Source organism: Sus scrofa, chromosome 4 (assembly GCF_000003025.6).
Source record: "Sus scrofa isolate TJ Tabasco breed Duroc chromosome 4, Sscrofa11.1, whole genome shotgun sequence".
NCBI lineage: Eukaryota > Metazoa > Chordata > Mammalia > Artiodactyla > Suidae > Sus > Sus scrofa.
The window spans coordinates 94,117,705-94,128,512 of NC_010446.5; the positions used below are offsets into that span (position 1 = coordinate 94,117,705).

The window sequence follows — 10,808 nt, forward strand, 5'->3', positions numbered from 1 at the left end:
CCCCGCCCCTCCTGCTGAGACGCGGGCGCTGCTGGCGCCATCTTCCCCAGCTGCGGGAGGGGTCACAGGTCAGTGCCAGATCCTCGCCGCGAATGAGGAGGACCGAGGACGAAGTGGGTGATCAGACCCGGCAGTGGCCTTAACCTTCCGACGGGTACGAGCAGCGGAGGGGTTGGCTTGTGAGGCGGAAGGGTGGGGGGCTTGATGGCGGCGCGAGGTGCTGCCGGGGGAGGAGAGCAGCCTCCGAGGGGAATGGAGAGGGGGCTGAACCTCCGGGTACCGCGGGCTTGAGAGGAAACCCTGAGGCCTAAGTCCCAAACTGCACTTTCTCACTGGGCTCCCTCCTGCTGTGCCGGCGTCCCAGTCTGCAAAGAAATGCCAAATTTCTTTGTCTCTTTTTATTCTTTTTTGAAAAAAAGTAGTAATTCAGAAAATCTATGATATGTCATGGGTCTGAGCTGCCCTGGAGGGAAGGTGAGGCTACGTGTTGCCTGAGGGTCGCCAGAAAGGGAGCAGGGGTAGGGCACTGGCTCTAGGACTGTCGTCACGGGGTCTCCATCCTGGATTAAATATTTTCTTTCTTTCCAGGTGCCTTTTCCTCCGGGCAGCCCAGGATTCTCCAAGAGGACAATGGATTCTGGAACTCGCCCAGTTGGTAGCTGTAACAGCCCTGCAGGGCTGTCACGGGAATACAAACTAGTGATGCTAGGTGCTGGCGGTGTAGGGAAAAGCGGTAGGTGACATTTTCCATTTTAAAGAAGTAAGAATGAAAAATGCTCACAACAGATGCCCTCCCCGAAAACCAAGTAGGAGACTGTCCTGCAATATTGATACTTGCAGTTCTTTCTGTTGGTCATCTTTGTATTTATTTTAACTTTCGCTTCTTGTTTTAAAGCCATGACCATGCAGTTCATCAGCCACCGATTTCCAGAAGATCATGACCCCACCATTGGTAAGTCAGACTGTCACTTAGGTTTTTCCACTAAACCCCATAAAAAGGCCTTGGTGTCAGTTTTTGAAACAGTTTTAGACCATTTATATTTTGAGCCTTTTGGGTGTCTGGTTTAGATTTACTTAACAAGAATAACATGGCAGTTGATAAGCAAATGACTTTTTTTTCTTAGCTTAACTTTATATGTACATAAGCCATCTTAGTCTGTTTTTTATTAAATATTACTGGGACACTTTGTTTTATTTTTATGGTTGCTCTACTGTATCGTCAGATTAAAGGAAAAGTTTAAAGGCCACTTAACAGAAGGCTTTTGCTATCATTTCTTTAAGGGTCTGATTTGAGACTAACTCTGTAACTATGAGTCAGCTGGTCTGAACTTCCACAAAAGGAAGCAGAAAAACAAGTAGAGCCAGCCTGCTGAACTCTTACAACCCAGACATGCAGAGCCTGGACTTGTTCCACTAGAAGCCCTTCATTTACTTCCTTATACCTCAAGTTCATTACACAGCAAGGTCTTTCTTCACGTCTTCTATAATCTTAATGCTCTATTGTTAGTAAACCACTGTTAGTAAGTAAAAACTAATTTTCTTGTGCCCTTTTTTTTTTTCTTTTTTTAGCTGCTATTCGCCATAGACCTTAGGAATGTTACTGTCATTCCTGGACCATAAGGAAGCAGATTTGATTTTAAGGGGTTATTTCCCAGTGAAGAAGAAAAATGGTGATGGGGGTAGAGGAGGGCACAGAAGTTCTGCCATATCACTTGTATTTTCAGGATGTGACACTTTTGTTGTGATCCTGAGTCTCTAGGAAGGATTTCCCATTGGGTCAGGACTCTACTGCTCTTTTTCATAAAGCCAATAATTTTTCTGTGCCAACCTACCTTTGGTTGTTACCATTTTATATAGTAGATGCTTCTGTGGCTTGGGGAAAAATAGAAACAGTTCTTATTTTTCATGTACTATGTTAAATTTAGAACATTGTTCAGGAATTCACACTACAGTGGGAATTTTAGGAATAAAATTAATTTAGGGCTTAAGATAATTTACTTAGAACTCCAGAATATCTTTTCCTTTCTTTAAAGTAAAACTCATATACTTGTCCCCTAAAAGACTTTTTTTTTTTTGGTCTCTTTAGGGCTACACCCTTGGCATATGGAAGTTCCCAGGCTAGGGGTTGAATTCGAGCTGCAGCTGCTGGCCTGTGTCACGGCAACGCCAGATCTGAGCCTCATCTGTGACCTGCACCACAGCTCAGGGCAACGCCAGATCCTTAACCCATTGAGCAAGGCCAGGGATTGAACCTGCATCCTCATGGATACTAGTTGGATTCTTACCCTGCTGAGCCACAGCAGGAACCCCTCTTACTTTTTTTTGCTCGGTTGATTCCTCCCCCATCAGCTATTCTGATGATATTATCTGATTTAACAGCAAATACTTCTTATCTCTTGAGCACTGTATTAGGCCATGGGAGTACAGTAGTGAGCAAAAACATGTGGTGCTGCTCTCATTGAGTTTATAGTTTAGTGCATTTTGTTTCAAACTTTAGCTGCTAACTCTAAGAAGAAAAATTTGTTATAACCAGTACGCATGTATGTGTGTATATAATTGTACAGATATTTGCATATATGTGTACATTTTAATATACAAGAATGTAAAGTATTATGAAACTATATTTACCTCACTTCATGTGGTATGCACTTGTATTTCCTCTTTCAGTTTAGATTTCTGCTTATTTATTTTAATGCTGGTCCTAACGCATTAAATTCATCCATAACGCACTAATACTAGTGGATCATATATGACCTGTAGTTTGAAAATCATTGACTTATTAGGCTCTTCATCTTTGAAGAAGAGTTAGAAGCAAGGGTTCAAGAAGAAATGTTTAGGAGTTCCTGCCGTGGCACAGTGGGTTAAGGATCTGGCATTGCCATAGCTGTGGCATAGGTCGCAGATGCAGCTCAGATTCAGTCCCTGGCCCAGGAACTTCTGTAAGCTGCAGATGTGGCTGAAAAAGGGGAGAAGGGAAAAACTAACAAACGTTTAAAGGATGCATATCAGGATGTAAGCAGCAATTGTTTGAATGATGGCAATACTGAGTGGTGCTTTTCTCTTTTTTACTTTCCTCTATTTTCCAAGGTTACCATGATAATATACATAAAGATATTCTTTCTCATAAAGGAAGAATCATGACAATATGGATTCTTTAGGAAATAGTGAACTCTGGGTTTTCTTTTTCCTGTATTATTAAAAAAGTGGTGAGGAAATATAGCATATGATTAAGTACATGAGACTTTTGGGTCAAACACCTCTTGGTTTTGGTTCTGGCTATGTCATTAATGAATTGTGTAATATGGGGTACACATTTACTGTTTTAATTTTTTTTATCTGTAAGACCTATCTCATTGGATTATTGTCACTATTGAATGGGTTAATATATAAATAAATCACTTAGTATAATGCCTGGTGTCTCCTAACTAATAAATGGGAAAGTTACTTTTCTGGCCTAACATTTTTTTAAAAAGACAATCTCTTAGTTCTTTTTCAGCTTAGAATTGTAGATGAAGTTTCATAAGCTTAAGCTATGAATAAACTTATGTTATTGCTTATGTGAGGGGGGAAAAACATTAGTTGAAGACCCAGTTCACATATCTCAGTGGAATTAGGAGCTTTCTGAGAACGTCTGAGCACATAAGGGTGTAATCTACTTCTCCATAAGATGAATTTCAAAATAAGGTTGCATATTCCTGCATTTATGGGTTTATAGTACACCTTTCTTCCCTCCTGTAGAAGATGCTTATAAAATCCGGATCCGTATTGATGATGAGCCTGCCAATCTGGACATTTTGGATACGGCTGGACAGGTATTAAATCCCAGAATGCTATGAGTAAAGGCCTTTTTGCGCTAGTTAAGGGGAGGGGAAGACTTACACAGAGAAGATCACTAGTTCATCTCTTTTAATTTTTCATGCACTCTGACTCAGGATAGCAGGTAACCAACATCTCTCTTTAATCTGAAAGAAATAGCTAATGTGTATATAGTTCTAGGTTGCATCAATACATTAATGATCTTTGTTTCTTTGTAGGCAGAGTTTACCGCCATGCGGGATCAGTATATGAGGGCAGGAGAAGGGTTTATCATCTGTTATTCTATCACCGATCGGAGAAGTTTCCATGAAGTTCGGGAGTTTAAGCAGCTGATTTATCGAGTTCGCCGTACTGATGATACTCCTGTGGTTCTTGTGGGAAACAAGTCTGACCTAAAGCAACTAAGACAGGTGAGGATAGACTGGAAAATGCTGTATTCAATCTTATAGGATTAGTCTTGTGTTTCTAAGTTTGTTTGCCTTAAAATGAAGGCAGATATTTTAATTGATTTACAATGCTGTGCCAATATGTGCTCTATGGTAAAGTGACTCAGTCATTCATATATATATATACATTCTTTTTTTAATATTATTTTCCATCCTAGTTTATCCCAAGAGATTGGATATAGTTCCCCATGCTATACAGTAGGACCTCATTGCTTATCCATTCTAAATGTAATAGTTTGCATCTTCTAACCCCAAACTCCCAGTCCATCCCACTCCCTCCCCACTCCCCCTTGGCAACCACAAATCTCTTCTCTATGTCTGTGAGTCTGTTTCTGTTCTGTAGATAGGTTCATTTGTGCCACATTTTAGATTCCACATATAAGTGATGTCATATAGTATTTGTCTTTCTCTCTTTTTTTTTTTTTTTTTTTGCTTTTTAGGGCCACACCCATTGCTTTGTGGGTTTTTTTTTTTTTTTTTTTTTTTTTTTTTTGTCTTTTTGTCTTTTTTGTTGTTGTTGTTGTTGCTATTTCTTGGGCCGCTCCCGCGGCATATGGAGGTTCCCAGGCTAGGGGTTGAATCGGAGCTGTAGCCACCGGCCTACGCCAGAGCCACAGCAACGCGGGATCTGAGCCGCGTCTGCAACCTACACCACAGCTCACGGCAACGCCGGATCGTTAACCCACTGAGCAAGGGCAGGGACCGAACCCTCAACCTCATGGTTCCTAGTCGGATTCGTTAACCACTGCGCCACGACGGGAACTCCCACACCCATTGCATATTGGAAGTTCCCAGGCTAGGGGTCAGATTGGACCTACAGCTGCTGGCCTACACCACAGCCACAGCAATGCTGGATCCTTTAACCCACTGAGTGAGGCCAGGGGTTGAACCCAAGTCCTCATGGGTACTAGTCGGGTTCGTTACCACTGAGCCATGATAGGAACTCTCTTGTCCTTCTCTTTCTGACTTACCTCACTTAGTATGAGCATCTCAGTTGCATCCATGTTGCTGCAAATGGCATTTTTTCATTCTTTTTTATAGCTGAGTAGTATTCTATTGTATATAGATACCGCATCTTTTTTTTTTTCTCCTGGGGCCACACCAGTGGCGTATGGAGATTCCTAGGCTAGGGGTCTAATTGGTGCTGTAGCTGCCAGCCCACATCACAGCCACAGCAACTTGGGATCCAAGCCACATCTGCAACCCACACCACAGCTCTCAGCAACCCCAGACCCTTACCTACTGAGCAAGGCCAGGGATCAGACTGGCATCCTCATGGATACCAGTCAGATTTGTTATCACTGAGCCACTACAGGAACTCGAATACCACATCTTTTTTTTTTTTTTTTTTTTTTTTTTTGTCTTTTTGCTCTTTCTTGGGCCGCTCCTGTAGCATATGGAGGTTCCCAGGCTAGGGGTCTAATCAGAGCTGTAGCTACTGGCCTACGCCAGAGCCATAGCAACGTGGGATCCAAGCCGCGTCTGCAACCTACACCACAGCTCACACCAACGCCGGATCGTTAACCCACTGAGCAAGGGCAGGGACCGAACCTGCAACCTCATGGTTCCTAGTCGGATTTGTTAACCACTGCGCCACGACGGGAACTCCAGGGTAGTTCTATATTTAGTTTTCTGAGGAACTTCCGTGCTGTTTTCCACAGTGGTTATACCAGTTTACATTCCCACCAATAGCGTAGGAGGATTTTCTCTACACTCTCTCTAGCATTTGTTTTTGTTGACTTGTTAATGATGGCCATTCTGACTGGTGTGAGGTGGTACCTCACTGTGGTTTTGATTTGTATAAAATGAAATTTTAAAATTAGCTTCTTGCAGAGTTCCCTGCTGGCTCAGCAGGGTAAGGATCTGGCATTGTTGCTCCTGTCACTCAGGTCACTGCTGTGGTGCAGATTCAATCTCTGGCTCTGGGATTTTTGTATGCCCTGGGGGCAACCAAAAAAATAAATAGATGAAAAAAATGAAATAAAATACACTTCTCCCTACCGTTGAAAACTTACCTATATGTACTAATTTGCTATTGTTTGGGGTAGGATCTGGATTTTAGGAGTCAGTTTACAGGATAAAATCTACAGGATAATAATCAGATAACTAGTAGAATACTCATTAAGTGAAGAACCATGAAATGTCCATTTCCTAAAACCTCAGAATTAAATCTCTTTATGTTGCAAAGAGAGAAACTTAGGTTAAACTTCAAGGTATACTTTCTAATGGTGTCGATTATGAGCCCTAGAAAGGGAGAATCAGAGAAATTACAGAGGATTTTCGAATACGTGATACTCTTCAAATTAACAACGATGTTTAAAGTTTTGCTGTTTGGTGTCAAGGTGAAGGAGTAGCAAGATGGGCTTGTGTATCACTACTGGTGAAAGCAACGAATGGTACAAACATTCTTCTGTTTTAAAGAATTTTTTAAATGTTTTCTTTGATACAAACTTTTTAGAAGTAGTTTGACAGTAGTTAAGTTAATGCATCTCAATCAAGTCCTGCTCAAAGTAATCTCTTCAAGGACCTCTCTAGAGTTGAGCTCTCTTCCTGTTAAGGTAGCCCTTTTACTCTTTGGAGTAGCTGTAATTCTTTCCCACTGTTAGCACTACAGGTTTTCTCATGTTTATATTTTTAAAGGTCTCCAAGGAAGAAGGATTGGCTTTGGCCCGAGAATTCAGCTGCCCCTTTTTTGAGACATCTGCTGCATACCGCTACTACATTGATGATGTCTTCCATGCTCTCGTACGGGAGATACGTAGGAAAGAAAAGGAGGCAGTACTGGCCATGGAGAAAAAATCTAAACCCAAAAACAGCGTCTGGAAGAGGCTAAAATCACCATTCCGGAAGAAGAAAGATTCAGTAACTTGAAAGGAAGCTGGGAAGTGTGTATCTGTGAACTGCAGAGCTTAATCAAAGCAGTCCAGTAACCTGCATTAGTGAGCGTGGTGCTCGTTCTTTCTCCTGCTAGGACCATTATTTTAAAAATAACTGATGAAGGGGACAAACCCACTAGGAGTTTTCAGTGATGCGGTATTTAAAATATTGTGTCTCAGCTAATTCTGATGTTATTAACCCAGTGGAGCACTGTCTACTTTTAAATCGTCACATTAGAATTTGATCTGCCACTGTTTTGGGTTCTGTTGCTGATATTAATTAATTAATGTAAATGTTTTATACCCAGGGGAATACGAATGCCATGTACATCTGACTCAGCTCACAAAAGGAATTTTTTTGCCATGCACTATTCTGCAATCTCTTTCAACTCAATTTCCTGGGACTATCCTGGGAAAGAACCTCAGTCTTTACTAAAAAATTCATGCTGTGCTTCCTGGAGACAGAACAAAAATCTTATCAGGGAATCAGTTCTAAAGAGATCATTGCTAAAGTTCAGCAAATAGCTGTGGAACTTCTGTTGTGGATTGTGGAATTATAAGATTGGGGAAATCAGGCCATATGTTTTCACGGGAACTTGGCGAGAAAAAGGTGGGATCAGAACGGTGTTCCCCAGAGGAGCCTGTTTTTTCTAAGTACACATATGACCTAAATGCACTGGGATGCATGAGAACAAACAGAAGCATATAAAATGTAATGAAGGCTTCTTCTGTGAGGTTATTTCTTTCTTCCTTTCAGGGTTTTGCCTTTCTTTACCTTCAAAGGTAAATAAACACTTTGGGAACCATTACTGGATTACAAAACTCTTGGTTAATCTTAATCCTTGGTTAGGACAACCGTGGCCTTATACAGGTTTGTTTTTCCCCCAGAGATGGACACACCAATATATTTACATTAATTGCTTCCTAGTGCTTTCCCTTAGCTTCCCTACTCTCTAGAAGAGCCAGGCCTGGCAAAATGTTTTTTAGGCCCTTTGTCAGACCAATCGCATTTTCCATACAGAAAAAACATCAGGATTAGTAAAATCGTGTATGTGCCTCGTTGAAATAGACAATCACTAGACTCAGTGTTCTACAAAAGCCTGTAGCATTTCTGTGTAATGAGCCAGTCTTGAAGCTTTAAAATTGCCATGCGTTGAGTTTCTCATTGAAGATTTCTTTCTTTTGTTTTTGCTTTTTATGGCCGAACCCATGGCATTTGGAGGTTCCCAGGCTAGGGGTCAAATCAGAGCTGTAGCTGCTGGCTTACGCCACAGGCACAGCAACGCAGGATCTGAGCCTTGTCTTCGACCTACACAGCTCATGGCAACACCAGATCCTTAACCCACTAAGCGTGGTCAGAGGTCAAACCTGCGTCCTCATGGATGCTGGTCAGATTCGTTAACTGCTGAGCCACGATGGGAACTCCTCTCACTGAAGATTTCTTTACAAGGACTTTGCTAAGTTCACGTCAGGATTTTCTGAGCCTTGACAAAGTTTCATGCAAGAGAATACCACTTTGATAACTGTGTACTTGAGAAACTATCCTCTTTTCCTGGGAATAATCAGCTTTAAATATTGGTGGTGAGCTCTTTCTTTTAGAATCAGGATTATTTTGATAACCTTAACTTGTTATATGTGGAGATTTAAATTCAAAAAAGTGCTAAGAGTAATATAGCATATTTTGAATATTCAGTGTCACTAAGAAGTAGTGTCAGTGACCACTTTAAGAACATGACTTTGGGTGGCACCTCTTAAAAAGTGCACAGCTCCTTACTGCTTTCCGTTTTTGTTACGGGCAGGACAGGATTGTTAATGTGTTTCCTTCCATCAGTGGTTTGTGTTCTAGATTTAAAGAGAAGTGATGGTTGTAACATTTTTAGCTGAGTAGTGATCCCCATTTGAAACTCCTAGAAATGTTTTTGCTACCAAATAGGTCATGTTTTATGGTACTCAAGCCATCCAAAAGTGAAAGAATGAATTTGAATCTATGCAGGACAAAAATTGTATAGGAACCATAGCACTTTGGAGAAACATGAAGTTAGAAAAGAAATACAGTGCAATTCTGTTGTAACAGTATTTCACCACATTTAAACTAGCTTAGAACCTGTGAGGTTTAATGCCTTAGCTTCTTATTACTAATGACCTAGGGAATTGTTATTAGCATCAAGCATGTAGTTGACATCTCTGTAGTTATTCAGGATAGTCAAGGCAGCAGAGAAGATTGCCAGGGAAAAAAAATCTGTAAGACAAGAGGGACTTTTTATTGTATATAAGAAAAATAACAAACTAGTGTGTTTAGGACTATCACTGTTGGGAGTTCCTGTGTGACTCAGTGGGTTAAGAACCTGACTAGTATCCTTGAGGTTGTGGGTTCAATCCCTGGCCTCACTTAGTGGATTAATGATCAGGCGTTGACACGAGCTGGGGTGTAGGTCACAGATATGGCTCGGATCTGGCGTGGCTGTGGCTGTGGTGTCAGCCAGAAGCTGCAGCTCTGATTCGACCCCCTAGTCTGGGAACTTCCTATGCCACAGCTGTGGCCCTAAAAAGGAAGGGAAAAAAAAAAAAAGACTATCACTGTCATATATTTGATCATTGGATTAATTAGCCCATCAATTAGTATTGAGAATTCTATTCATGGTGCTGAATAGTTTGAGGGGTATAATATTGTGTAAGTCATAGCTCTAAGTGATTGTATAGTGTACATAAATTATAATCTCTAAATAGTCAGCTTTATCTAATTCGAGGGCATTAAAATCAATTACTGCCTGGAACTTTGAAGAGAGAAAAATTCAGGGACAAGTTGAAAAGCACTGGAATTGTTCATGTCCATACCAGATTGGTAAGTTACAAAATTTAGAAGCTGGTGTCTAGAATTAACTGTTTAGAATTCAAAAGGGGAGGTATGTTTTAACTTTGTGATATATTAGCAAGAATTGGTCTACTGTAATGTTTGGGGAGGAGAGGGAAGAAGTTTTTCACTCATGCACTTGTATATGAAGACAGTTTGTATGACACAATACAAAACTTTTAAACAACTTATTGGGCCTTTCCTTTACTTACCTGTGTGGGTAGAAATGTTTGGGATCATTGCACAAGGGTCATTTTATTTTATTTATTTATTTATTTATTTTTTGTCTTTTTGCCATTTCTTGGGCTGCTCTAACGGCATATGGAGGTTCCCAGGATAGGGTCTAATCGGAGCTGTAGCCACCGGCCTCCGCCAGAGCCACAGCAACTCGGGATCCGAGCCGCGTCTGCGACCTACACCACACCTCACGGCAGCGCCGGATCCTTAACCCACTGAGCGAGGCCAGGGACCGAACCCACAACCTCATGGTTCCTAGTCGGATTCGTTAACCACTGCACCACGACAGGAACTCCACAAGGGTCATTTTAAGAAAAACTTTAGGAGTTCCTATTTTGGCTCAGTGGTTAATGAACCTGACTAGTATCCATGAGCACGTGGGTTCTGTCCCTGGCCTCGCTCAGTGGGTTAAGGATCCGGCGTTGCCATGAGCTGTGGTGTAGATCGCAGATGCCGCTCAGATCCCAAGTTGCTGTGGCTGTGGTGTAGGCCGGCAGCTGCAGCTGATTCGATCCCTAGCCTGGGAACTTCCGTATGCCATAGGTGTGGCCCTAAAAAAGACCAAAAAAAAAAAGGAAAGAA

The 10,808-nt window shown here is 41.5% G+C and overlaps 1 protein-coding gene across 2 annotated transcripts; it reads left to right on the forward strand.

Annotated features, from left to right (window-relative positions):
- On the forward strand, nt 17-10,178 carry RIT1 (Ras like without CAAX 1). Of its 2 annotated transcripts, NM_001077230.2 has the most exon segments (6): nt 17-154; nt 589-733; nt 896-952; nt 3,739-3,812; nt 4,035-4,226; nt 6,903-8,314. In NM_001077230.2, coding segments are annotated over 5 exon segments (657 nt in total). In that variant the 5' UTR covers nt 17-154; nt 589-630; the 3' UTR covers nt 7,134-8,314.